Source organism: Lagopus leucura, unplaced genomic scaffold (assembly GCF_019238085.1).
Source record: "Lagopus leucura isolate 7727_CA_CO unplaced genomic scaffold, USGS_WTPT01 Super-Scaffold_100008, whole genome shotgun sequence".
Taxonomy (NCBI): domain Eukaryota; kingdom Metazoa; phylum Chordata; class Aves; order Galliformes; family Phasianidae; genus Lagopus; species Lagopus leucura.
In genome coordinates, this window is record NW_024962265.1 from 14,488,898 (window position 1) to 14,501,432 (window position 12,535).

The 12,535-nt window shown below is 42.4% G+C and overlaps 2 protein-coding genes across 2 annotated transcripts; one reads left to right on the top strand and one right to left on the bottom strand.

Moving 5' to 3' along the window:
* Positions 1 to 1,403: 1,403 nt before the first annotated feature.
* LOC122180882 (putative Dol-P-Glc:Glc(2)Man(9)GlcNAc(2)-PP-Dol alpha-1,2-glucosyltransferase) lies at positions 1,404 to 8,189 on the bottom strand. Its single transcript, XM_042872830.1, has 3 exons — positions 7,997 to 8,189; positions 6,956 to 7,153; positions 1,404 to 3,008 (listed from the first exon to the last, which is right to left on the bottom strand). Exons 1-3 carry the CDS (start codon positions 8,159 to 8,161, stop codon positions 1,953 to 1,955), a joined length of 1,419 nt encoding a protein of 472 aa, XP_042728764.1. The 5' UTR covers positions 8,162 to 8,189; the 3' UTR covers positions 1,404 to 1,952.
* A 51-nt stretch (positions 8,190 to 8,240) lies between these two features.
* TPRKB (TP53RK binding protein) lies at positions 8,241 to 12,072 on the top strand. Its single transcript, XM_042872940.1, has 4 exons — positions 8,241 to 8,527; positions 9,483 to 9,605; positions 9,895 to 10,071; positions 10,895 to 12,072. The coding sequence occupies exons 1-4, from the start codon at positions 8,387 to 8,389 to the stop codon at positions 10,976 to 10,978; spliced, it is 525 nt and encodes a 174-aa protein (XP_042728874.1). The 5' UTR covers positions 8,241 to 8,386; the 3' UTR covers positions 10,979 to 12,072.
* Positions 12,073 to 12,535: the final 463 nt, after the last annotated feature.

A 12,535-nucleotide genomic window follows, 5' to 3' on the forward strand; every position in this document is an offset into this window, starting at 1 on the left:
ACCTGCTCCTGTATATAAAGCCAGGAAAACAAAACAAAACCAGGTCTAGGAGGTAGGTCAAAATTCTAGCCAGATCCCTACCCTTTCCACATTACCATTCTAACCTGCTCAGTACTACCATTTGAGGATGGAAATGCAGTTGAAACACGCCTCTGCTCTTTACTTTATGTTTTTACGATAACGTTTTACAAAAGCAGAATTGGATCAAGAGGCATGCAAAACTTTCCCCCCAAATCCATCACAGTACAATCACAGCACAGGACAGCATCCTGGACTCCACAAGAACCATGTCAGATTCTTGAAAAGCAACCCAGTGCACTTCTCTTGGCCTTTCAATTTGGTAAAGCCAAATGGAGAGTGATCAAAAAAACGGCTTTTCCTATTGTGCACACAATACCAAACAAATTACCGTCCTGGCAACAAGGCAAAAAAGAAAGCAGTAACTTTCTACAAAGTGTTTCAAATGCAATTTAAATGAACCCACTTACTGAGTGGGCTTTAAGGTTTCCTTGGAAGAAACAGGGTTGCATTGGACAGGAGGATGAGATAACCACATTCTTTATGGGAAGGTCTCAGAGCCAGACTGTTGATTTGCATACAGTAAAGAAAAAAAGTAACAGAACCACTACCAGTAAGTAACTCCACAGCACTGACTTTTAAAGTGACTGGAGGGGTGACAACAGTAAATTTGCTCAGATGGGACTACAGTACTTTAGAGGCCTTAGAGATGCTACACAGTATGCAAAACTTTCAATCCCCCACCACAACATGTTTTGTTTATAAAAACTGCTTAACTGTTAACTTGAATTTTTTCTAGCCTCATTAAAGCCATTTGCCGACAGGAATCATTACAGCCTTCTTTTATTCTGAAAATAATGCACTGAATGCTTTAAAAAAAAAACAAAACAAAAAAAAACCCACAACCAACAACAACAAATGACAACCATTCTTTTTTGCCCATGTAAAAAATACATGTTCCCCTTAATTCCATTAAATTTGCATATTTATGCAAAGCACTTAAAAGAACAATTCAGTAGTGCCATTAGTAATTGTGTAAGATTACAAGTCAAAGATCTTAGAAACACTGAGTTCAATTTGGAACTGGAAGCGCACTCATATCCTACTTGGATACAAACTGAACACAGAACTTTGGGACATAAAAGCCCTATTATTTCAAGGGGCATTCATCGTACTGCATTCCATTGTGCAACAACACGTTTCAGTCTGACACACATAAATTAATCCCCTTCTAATAGGCTACAGTATCAACTGCAATTTATCTTTTGTTGTACAGTAACATTTATTCCCCTAAAGAATGTACATGCAGGCAGCCTCCACTGTGTTTTTTAACTATCAGTTTGAAATAGAATTTCCAAAACGTCCTAATGATGAAAGAGCCAACATTCTGTTTGCAAAACTCATGTAAGCATTTATTGACCAAAGAAAAAAATCCAGAAAATTCAGTAGGTTGTAGGATGTAGGTGTTTTTGAAAACGTTATCATTGAGCAGTGCTTCATACCTTGACTTCTAGCAGGCATAGATGGAAGCAGCCTGTTTCAAAGAAGTATGCATCCCAGCGTAACACTTAAGCATGCTGTTTTAAAGATAAACCTCTGAAACATAAACCATCATATCTTGAAGTACATTAGATAATATATTATAATGAAGAATGACTGTAAACATCTCCCATGTTTCACATTAATTACTGTTAAGTGTTCCCAAATTTCACCTCCTACCAAATTTGTTAATTCTAGGAGTTCAGAAATTCACTATCTGCACATTATAACACATCCCATTCAATTCCAAGAACATAAGCAACTTCATTCCTTCTCCAGTCCTCTGGGGAAAAAAAAAAGAGTCCACATATAATACAAAACATGGTACTTTGTTCCAGAGCCCACAGTTCTGAAACAGAATTGGATTTCCATAAGGATACGAAGGTTAAAAAAAGTCACCACATAAACCTCTGGATTTCTACACTATTGGGCCACTGGAATGTTTTGTTTAGGAAAAGATAAAATGTTACTGCATTCACAACAGTGTAAAAAGCCAACTCAACAAGTTGTCTATAGACGGGTGGGAATGGAATATTGAGCCTGTATATTAAGAATGGCAAAATAAAGTAACGGAACTCTAACAGCTTTTGGGGAACTGTGACTGATAATAAACATACAAAATACATTAAGATCCAGAATATCGATTTTGATTTTATTGTATCAACAAAACTCCAGCCAGCAAATATATAGGCTGGAACTAACACATATTTTACAAGCTCATGTCTTTGGAAGATTTTTCTCCAAACATAGAATGTGTAATGTCTATTATCTGCTAGCAAATACTTATGAACATAGGTAAACTTCCAAATCAAGAACAAAGAGATGGCAGCGATTAGGATGTACTGCACACGGTGCCTTCGCAATGACTGCAGGAATTTCCTGATTTTAGCAGGGGTCAGTAAATGAGGGAAGGAAAAAAAGAGAGTAAAGGACAAAAAATAGAACAGCTGGGGAAAGTGCAAGCAGGCTTCATGGCTACTTCTGTCACCAACAACTATTCCACCATTGACGAAGACAAAAACAAAGAACGCAGCTACTAACACAATGTATGGCCATGTTAAAGCAATAAGTGTAATTAAGTTTTTAGGAGATATGAGATATTCAATAAGAAACCGCGTGATTAAGGTCAGATCAGAAAATGATGTTCTCATGGAAGAGATCCTTTCATCCTTCTTTTTCAGTAACTCTGTCTTCCAGCCTTCATTTAGCTTTTCTGCAACAACATTTCCAGCACAAAAAACTGTCCACATGATATTTGTCTGACGAAACATGAAAGCACAAAATCCAAGCAGAGCTGAAGCCTTATGGTTACCATAAAGGCACATTAAATACGCAAAGAGAGTAAAAAATACTGATCCTGTGTCCGTATAATAAAGGAATGTAAAAAAATAAAGGGTGGGAAATGTTGCAAGAGTTAACGAAGACAAGATTCTCTGGAAACCTGACACAGCCTAGAAAAGAAGCAGAGAAATATGATTAGTAATTCCAACTAAAAGAACACATATATTTGTGAGAATTCCATTATGACAACATAGCATGTCCTTACACCCTTTGATTCCATTGCTGTATGACCACATACGCTACATTTCTGTTAAGCTCCTGCTATGTTAATATAGAATGCTGGACAATAAAATGTTGAAAGACAAACAAAAACATCAAACTTTATTGATAAATACATAGCAAAGAAAATATACCAACTCCTTTTCTACATCGGGGGTTCACATACTTGTGACATCAAAATCATGGTGGGATTGTAACTGCTCCCACATCTAGGAGAAAAAAATACATTAATGGGAAAAAGAAAAAAAATTCAGTCCTTTATGCCACTGCAATCTCATTATCACATTCTGTTTGTAAGACAGCAAAACACACCATGCTGTTTTGTCTTTTGAAGCCAGCTCACTAAATGGCCAGCTCAAGTTTCTAATCTTGGGTGCAGCTTTTATTGTTTATTTTCATCATAATTCACAAGTTAAAAAAAAAACAAAAAAACTTTAAAGAAGATAGGAGATCATACTGTTTAAAACTTCTGCCAATTATCTCACTCGCTCCACAATATGATGCAATTCATATTAAAAAATGCTGCATGATGTTTCTGAAGGATGCAGTGTTGGATGAAACAGTCGCCACCATAAAGAAAAGAGAATAGAGAAAACACTGAGCTCAAAGAAGCAGCAACAACAGAAACACAATTTTTCATGGTAGTACTATTATCAAGATATCTTTTGTTTTCTTATAATTATATTTCGATCTCCAAACATAAAATTAATTATCCCAAAAAAGGAAACAATTTATTGAATTTGATCTAATTTGGTGTCTTACCATGTGCTTAAAAGCACGTGAGTCTCCTGTAAGAAAATACGTCCTTTACAGTAAAGGATTTGGGCAACAGCAAACATGTTCTTATGGATAAAAAGTGAAACTAAAGAACTTTCACTAAGTTGAAAGACTTTGACTAGGCCATTAACCACTGAAAAAAATTTACCTACTGCAATGGTAGATGATTCAACACTTCAAAAATACAACTGTATTTGTCTTGTATCCTAATTGAACTGCTATGGTCTGTATGGGTGGACAGCTAAATAGGTAAAAATGGGCTGTATCAAATTCTATCCAACGGTAAGAATACTGGAGGCATCTCCACTGGGACCTGTCCTGTTTAACATCTTTCTCAGTGACCTGCAACAACAGAGTACACAGTGCAGTAACACTGACCTGCGATGACTCAGACAATATACTCAAGGACAGGGCTGCCATTCAGATTGACCTACACAGGCTAGAGAATAAAGTTACAGAAATGTTATGAAATTCAACAAAAGCAAATGTAAATGCCTGTATCTGGGAAGCAATCTGTGCAATGACACAGCCTTGGCATGGAGAAGTTGAGGATCCACTTTGGAAAAGGAACTGGGGTTCTCAGGAGGCAGCAAAGTGAAAATGAACCACAATTGTGCCCTGGCACAAAAGAACAGCAACAGCCTCTTGAGCTGCATTGGCAAAAGGTAGCAGCAGTCAAGGAAAGCAATTATCCTTCTCTATTCCATGTATGTCATGCTGTGTTTAGTATACCACATCCAGTTTTGTGTTCCATAATGGGACAAAGGCATTACTGAACTGGAGCAAAGGCAAAGGGCCACCAAGACAGCAAAATGCAGAAGCACCTGCCCTTAGAAGAGAGGCTGAGGGAGATGGCCTTGCTCAGCCCAGAAAATAGATGGTTTGGGGGGGATTGAACAGCAGTCTACCCATGAGGAAGTTATCAGATAAAGGGAGTTGGGCTCTTCAAACAGCGCTTGGTTGGAGGACTGTAAGAGATTATTTTGGTAACTTCTGTGTCTCAAAGCTTGCTGGGGACACAGATGGACTGTTCAAGTCCAGACAAGTCCCGAGCAAGGACCGTGAAAACCTTTGTCTTCAAGAGACAGATGGACAAGTCCAGGCAAGCCCTAGGCAAAGGTTGTGAAATCCTTTGTCTGGGGGAACTTAGATGGACGAGGCCAGGGGCAACGAGAGCGAGATGAACTGCAGCTAAATAGCTGTGAAGTGCAAGGACAAGAGACAATGGGTATAAACTGAAACACAAGGTTCAGACTGGATGTGGGGAAAAAAAAAATCACCAGTCTTCTATCATGAGGCCAGTCAAGCAGTGGAACAGGTTGCCCACTGAGGTGTTGTCACTGAGCAACCTGGTCTGATCTCAGGGTTTGTCTGCTTTGTGCTGGAGGTTGGACTATAGACCTCCCAAGACCTCTCCCAACTTGAACTGTTCATAGAAGAATAGAGTGTTCCAAGCTGGAAGGGACCCACAAGGATCACCAACTCATAGCTCCACACAAGATCACACAAAAATCAAACCATAGCTCTGGGAGTGTTGTCCAAACGCTTCTTAAACTCCAATAGCTTGGAGCCATGCTCACTGCTTTAGGCAGCCCATTCTGTGCCCACTGCACGGTGTGATGCAGAGCCTTTCCCGAGCCCCTTTTCCCGCCCCTCCCCTGACGCAGCTCCATGCCGTTCCCTCAGGCCCTGTCGCTGTCACACAGCAGAGCTCAGCGCTGCCCCTCCACTCCCTGTGAGGAGCTGCAGCCGCCATCAGGCCTCCCCTCGGCTCCTCTGCTCTGGGCTGAGCAAACACAGGGACCTCAGCCGCTCCTCATACGTCTTTCCCTCCAGACCCTTCACCAACTTCATATCCCTCCTTTGGACACTCCAATAGATTTACGTCTCTGATACTGCAGCACCCAAACAGCACCCAGTGCTGGAGGTGAGGCAGAACAGAGAAGGACAAGCTCTCCTCTTGCCCACTGGCAGTGCTGGGCATATTGCACCCCAGAGTACAGTTGGCCATTTTGGCTGCCAGGGCACACTGCTGGCTCACACGGAATGTGCCATCAGCCAGAACCCCCAGGCCCTTTTCCATGGGGCTAGAGTTCTTTTCAACTTGCATTATTTTCCAACTAAATACTGGCACTGAATGTAGTACCTTTTCTAAAGAACTTATTTTGATTCAAACGTGGTTTACAGGGCTTCATTCAGGTAGAGCTTTGTGGAGAATCCTAACCAATTAAATTAGTTATTATCCTTTAGACAAGTTTGCATGCAAATTGTTTCAAGTTTTATTTCACAGAATTTCATAGAATTGTTTGACTTGGAACAGAACCTTAAAGGTCATCTAGTCTAATTCCCTTTCAAAAAACAGGGACATGCACAGCTAGATCAGGGTGGTCCAGCCTGACATTCAATGTCTCCAAGAAAGGAGCATCCACCACATAACTGGGCAACCTGTTCCAGTGTTTTACTACCCTTTTTATTAAAAAAATGCTTTCCTTATACCCAACATAGATCTCCCCTCTTTCAGTCTGAAATTATTTCCCCTTGTCCCATCGCAACAGACCCTGCTGAAGAATCTGTCCCCTTCCTTCTTACAGCCCCCCTTCAGATACGGGAAGGCCGCTATCAGCCTTGTCTTCTCCAGTCTGAACAGCCCCAGCTCTCCGCCTGTTCTCATAGTGGAGGCGTTCCATCCTTTGGATCATTTTTATCATTTTTGTGGCCCTCCACCAGATGTGCACCAATGGGTGCACATCTCTCCTGTACTGAGGACTTTACATCTGGACATAGAACTCCTGGTGAGTTCCCATCAGCGTAGAGGGGCAGGACCAACTCCCCTAACCTGAGCCATGTTTCATTGGGACCACTTATCGATATACATAAGAGTAAATTTTTGGAGGATCAAACTCAGACAGAGAATATGTTTTTCCTTTTTTTACATAAAAGGCACGTGCCTCCTTGGTGAAACTGACCTGCAATTATATGAAACAAAGAGTAGCACAAATAAGTAAACACACTCAGTCAAGGAATTGTTTGTCCTGGTACATAAAACAATCCTACTTTGTACCTTATTTTTCTGATGGATCTTCAGCAGAAGCAGGTACAGCAGGTAGAAGTTGCCAGCGCTGATGAGGAGGTTGATGAACCTGAGCATGCCGGTGGAACACACCACACTGCCCGTCCAGCCAAAGAGCCAGGCTGCTGGCTTCACCACACCAACCGACAGCAGGTACAGACCCGGAGGGGTGGTGATCATGGGATCCCACTGCAGAATGGGAGACAGGCGTCAGAGGGTTGCTGTCACACAAAAACCTCCCCACAGATGTGCAGCAGGGTTTGGGTATGTAATTCCAACCTCTGCTCTGATTTGTTAATCACAGAATTGTAGGGGCTGGAAGGGATCTCTAGAGATCATTGAGTCCAATCTCCTACTGAAGCAGGTTCCCTATGGCAGGTCACACATATAGGCGTCCAGACAGATCTTGCCTATCTCCTGAGAAGGAGACTCCACAACCTCTCCAGGAAGCCTGTTCAAGTGCTCTTTCACTCTGACAGTAAAGAATTTCTTCCTTGTGTCAGTACAGAACTTTCTCTGTTCCAGTTTGTGCCCGTTTCCCCTTGTTCTACTGTTGCTTGCCACCAAAGAGCCTGTTCCTGACCTGACTCCCATCCTGTATGTACTTATTAACACTGATGAGATCCCCTCTCAGCCCTCTCTTCTCCCGGCTGAAAAGCCCCAGGTCTTTCATCCTTTCCTCATAAGGGAGGTGCTCCAGGCCCCCAGTCATCTTTGTGACTCTCCGCTGGATTCCCTCCAGCAGTTCCCTGTCTTTCTTGCACTGGGGAGCCCAGAGCCCAGACACAATATTCCAACAGTGGCCTCACCGGGACAGTGCAGAGGGGGAGGATCACCGCTCTCGTTAATGTGGATGTCTAACGAATTTCAGGCACCAGCAACCAGGCACGGCACGCGGGGACCGCCCTTCCGCGTGACTTTAGCTCCCCGCTCCCTCCTACAGCAATCACCCATCCCGAGCGCCGCGAGCCGACAGCGACAGCTGCCGCCCGGAGGCGCCCCTAAGAAAGCGGCCCCGAGGGCCGGGCCCACCTGCAGGAAGCGGCCCTGGCAGTAGGCCTGCGCCTGCGGGACGTGGAAAACCTCGTCCATGTAGGGCTCCCGCAGGCGGCGGTTGACGGCGGCGAAGAGCAGCGACGAGAGCAGGAAGGCGCCGCTCATGGCGGCCGAGAAGCCGTACGCCTCTACACCCTCCATGCCGCCGCCGGGAAGCGGCCGCACGTCCGGGAGGGCCGCGAGCGGGCGGCGCCGGGACCGATAGGCGGGGCGACGGGAGGGGAGGAGGAGCCAGTTGCAAGGCCGCTCAGCCCAGCTGCTGCTGGAGACTTTCTAGAGCGGAGGGGAGCGTTGTTACGGCGCTGTTTTATGTGAGCCCGCAGTAGCGCTGCTCCGTGTGCCCGGCCGTCCCGCCGGCGCTGCGGGATGCACCTCACGCACCCGCTGGAACTGTTCCCCGAGCGCTGCGTCACGCTGCTCCTCTTCAACCGCGTGCGGAACGCCGCTGCCCTGCGGAGGAAGGCCGTGGAGGGATCCATCGAAGGAGCGCTGATAAACCCTGCCATGGTGAGCGGGCGCTTTGCTGTCCTGCTGCGCTGCGGCACGGCCCTGAAGGCCGCGGGGCTGCGCGGGGAGCCGCGCCGTTGGCTGGCTTGGGAACGGGCGCCTCCAAAGTGATCGGTGCGTGATCTGCTAAAAGTTTCTTTTCTGCTTCTGTAAACTCATAACTGCTTTCTGAACGAAGGCCTTTTTGTTAGCAGAGAGGCGGTTGTGGGGGAGGGGAAAGAAAAAGATTTGAATCTGGTAATTTGCTGACATGTTTAGTAGTGTGAGTAACCTGACTTCAGGGTGTAATCTCTGCTGTAAATGTGATTCTCTCACCTTGGTGCTGTGTTCAGTTGTGGGATTCTCACTACAAGAAAGACATGGAGGCCCTGCACCTTGTCCAGAGAAGGGCAGCGGAGCTGTAAGGGGTGTGGAGCACAGGAGTGATGGGGAGCGGCTGAGGGAACTGGGATGGGTCAGTATGGAGAAGAGGAGGCTCAGGGGAGGCCTTATTGCTCTCTACAGCTGCCTGAAAGGAGGCTGTGAGGAGGTGGGAGTCGGCCTCTGCTCCCATGTAACTGTGATAGGGCAAGAGGGAATGGCCTCAAGTTGCACCAGGGCAGGTTCAGGTTGGATATTAGGAAGAGTGGTAAGGAGGGAGGTGGTGGAGTCACTGCCCTGGAGGTGTTTGGTAGCCATGGAGATGTGACACTGAGGGATGTGTGTTAGTGGGCATGGTAAGGATGCAAGAACAGCTGGATTAGATGATTTTAGCAATCTTTTCCAACCTTTATGATTCTAATGATTGTCCCGCTCAGCAAATAATCCATTGACTTTGGAAGAACAAGAACTGCTAAGTTGTACTGCTCGCTTTTATGATTATGGACTTAGGCTATCAAAATTAGTTGGTCATTATTTTGACCAGAGTCCAAAATACTATGCTGAATTTCTGTTTAACTTTGGTTGTATTTTACAGATCGTAGATCCTTTTCAAGTTCTTGTGGCAGCCAACAAAGCGGTTCATCTACACAAGATAGGTAAAATGAAGACCAGAACTCTCAATGCAGAAATTATCTTCAACCTTTCACCAAACAACAATGTAAGATACGCTCTTCAAATGTCATTTTTGCCAGAGAAACTTGCTAATAGCCTTGCAGCCAGACAAGTGTAGTTATCTGCTTAACCTAGCAAACTAATAGAAGTTACTGTTATTTTTAATAACGCGAATATGCTGATATCTCTTGTTGATTTTCAGAGTTCCATTAAGATAAAATGCATTAATTTATTATTTTGGTTTATTTGATCCAGTAACTGAAAAGGCATAGCAAAGAACATGAATATTTTGATGTAATAAGTGTAACATTTTGATGTTTTTAATCTTTTCCTAGATTTCAGATGCATTTAAAAAGTTTGGCATTTCAGACAGTGACACAGCAGTACTCATTGTTCTGGTTGTAGACAGCGAAAAAACGGTAAATCTGGAAGATATAGCATCTCAAGTAGAAGGCCAACAGGTTTCTCTAGATGAGCTTCCCCAGCTAACAGACATTGCCAAAGTTAAAAAGGTATGCAACCAAAAGAGATGGCTGGGTTTAATAAAAGGAATAATGTATGTAATTGTCTGATAGCATATCTCAATTTTCACATAGGGTTTTTATTTCTTTAGCATGATTGTAAACTTCGGGGCTTTTTAAAATGAAACTTGATTTTTAAAAATTTGTTTAAAAGTTTCAGGCATCACACACTGACATCACAAATTTTAATTCATCAAATTCTTTAAGATAATCAGGAAGTTGGACCATAAAAATGAATTGCAGATTGGTGCCTACCATACAGTCACTTTTGCTTCCTGTTTTCTCAGACAAATATGCATATAATTGAAAACAAATTCTCAGTCCTAAGGAATTTCATAATCTTAAATACCCAAATAGTTTCAACGTGGGTGGCTAAATAAAAATGTGTTGACTAGCTGCTAGGAGTTCTGTTAGGGCTTGTGTGCTCTTAACAGATTGCCATATGCTATAAAGGTATCTTGAAGAATACATGTTTGAGGAATATGCTTGAAGAATATCCAGGCCACATATATAATTCAAGTAGTTTACGTCTTCTTGATCACCTCAATGAAAGTAATGGTGGGAGAGAGCAGCAAAATTGGACCAATCATAGCATATCTAAGAGTACTGTTCTCATTCAGTTTCTTTGCTTTCTCTTGTTTCTTGCAGTTTCAGAATTTGCTTGGTTTCTCATTCCCAACTTTATCTAGCCTGCAAGACAAGATTCTAATGTAAAAAGTGGGAAATCTTTTGTGTGCATGTTTTTTGAATGTGTGCAATCCATTTTATTCCTTACACAGCCTTTGTGTTTATTGTTCTTTTTTTTTCCCCACAGATATACAAGATCACTCCTCAGGAAGAAAAAATTGGCACTTTGTTAGATGGCATTGTTTGCAGGATCTCAACAAAAGATGTTTAATGAAAAATGTGGAAATAAATATTTTTTTTGAAGTAAAATGAGGTCTTTTTAAGATATAAAAACACTGCAGTTTATCCTGCATCTCAAAGAAGTCATGTGGTAATGAGTTGTTTGGTGACATTTGAACTTCAACCAGAAATGGGGGAGCTTTGGTGTAGCTGTATTCTAAGCTGTATTCTAAGCATAGAGAGCAGTTTGGCTGCACTAAGCAGAATTTGCTATAGCCATTTCAGTCCATTTTCCAAAGAAGAAGGATGAAGTTTTGCCAGCTCATTAAGCTGATCATAAACAGAAGGCTTAGAAATCTTTATTTCCTCTTTCAGCAAATATTTTATTATCACCAGGTAAAAAAATTACAAAAATTGTAAATCATTCTGTTATTAACCCTACCTTTGATTTGGGACTCCAGTAGACAATATCAGTTGAACAATTCTGCTGCTAGATTTTTCTCTCTCTGTGGTATGAAGTATTGTGGATGGGTGAGAAAAAAGGAAAGTTTTCATGAACTATCTGTATCACCTCCATCTAGAGAAAGGAATGGGATGGTACACCATGGCACCTGCTGATGGGTGCAGTGTAGAAATGCAGCTTCAGAGGTGTGCAGAACAGTGAATAAGATCAGCATGAGTGATGTTGTCACCTGACAACACCTGAAGTCATCAGATGCAATATAGTGCTGAGGTACCAATGTACTGCCACGTTATTTTAGAATTGGAGTTAAAGTATAATGAGAGGTTATTTTATTGCATAACACTGAATTATGTACAGTGATGCAGATTTTTTTAGGGCTTGGTTCCAGGTGCAGAATTCACAGAAAAAACTGGAGAGTAGGTTTACTCACTTTAAATTTTAGATGTAATTCACATAGCGTTCTGAAAGCAGCATTGAACGAATTGCTTTGCTGAACCAGAGGGAGCACCAGGGTAATGAGAATGTTTGTCATAAGATTCAAGAGAGGTGTCTGTGCTGATTCTTGATCTAAAGATGGTTTTACAGGATGTGTTACTCTCTTGAAAGGAAAATGGTGAGGAAGTAGTAAGAGATGGAGCTTGGAGGGCCTTGAGTCTTTTGAAATAAAATGTGTAACACCTGCATGAGAGGATGGCTATAAAATAAGTGTTTTCATTTTCTAACAGTGCAATCAGTATATGGAATATATCGTCAGATTTGCTGTCTCAACTGCTGATATTGTTTGTGGTAGTTTAAAATAACAACAGACAAGTATGCTTAAACCACAGCCTATTTTGAACATTTGTAAATCATTGGTCCACTTGTTGTATGTAAAGAAATATGTACGAAGAGATCACTGTGTAACAATTGATACACATGTTCCAAGCTGGAGTTCTCAGCTCCTAATTCTTGTGAGTCTATTCAATTGTTGTAGAAGAGTAACTAATTTGTTACTATTGTCATGTGTTCTAAGTTAAATTAGGAAAGTGATTTAGTATGAGAACTGTTTTCCTGGGTCAACTTGCTGGGAATTTTATAGCTGAAGATGTTATTTGATGGTACATCTAAGCCAGTCTGAGAACTGCCTCTTGTTAGACTGTGATTTCC

Excerpts from the sequence above, each read along its gene's own strand:
- TPRKB (XM_042872940.1), top strand. The coding sequence starts at position 8,387 with ATGCACCTCACGCACCCGCTGGAACTGTTCCCCGAGCGCTGCGTCACG. Across the intron at positions 8,528-9,482 it reads CGCTGATAAACCCTGCCATG|ATCGTAGATCCTTTTCAAGT; the intron begins GTGAGCGGGCGC and ends TGTATTTTACAG. Across the intron at positions 9,606-9,894 it reads ACCTTTCACCAAACAACAAT|ATTTCAGATGCATTTAAAAA; the intron begins GTAAGATACGCT and ends ATCTTTTCCTAG.
- LOC122180882 (XM_042872830.1), bottom strand. The coding sequence starts at position 8,161 with ATGGAGGGTGTAGAGGCGTACGGCTTCTCGGCCGCCATGAGCGGCGCC. Across the intron at positions 7,154-7,996 it reads GCCAGGGCCGCTTCCTGCAG|TGGGATCCCATGATCACCAC; the intron begins GTGGGCCCGGCC and ends CCCATTCTGCAG. Across the intron at positions 3,009-6,955 it reads AGATCCATCAGAAAAATAAG|GCTGTGTCAGGTTTCCAGAG; the intron begins GTACAAAGTAGG and ends CTTCTTTTCTAG.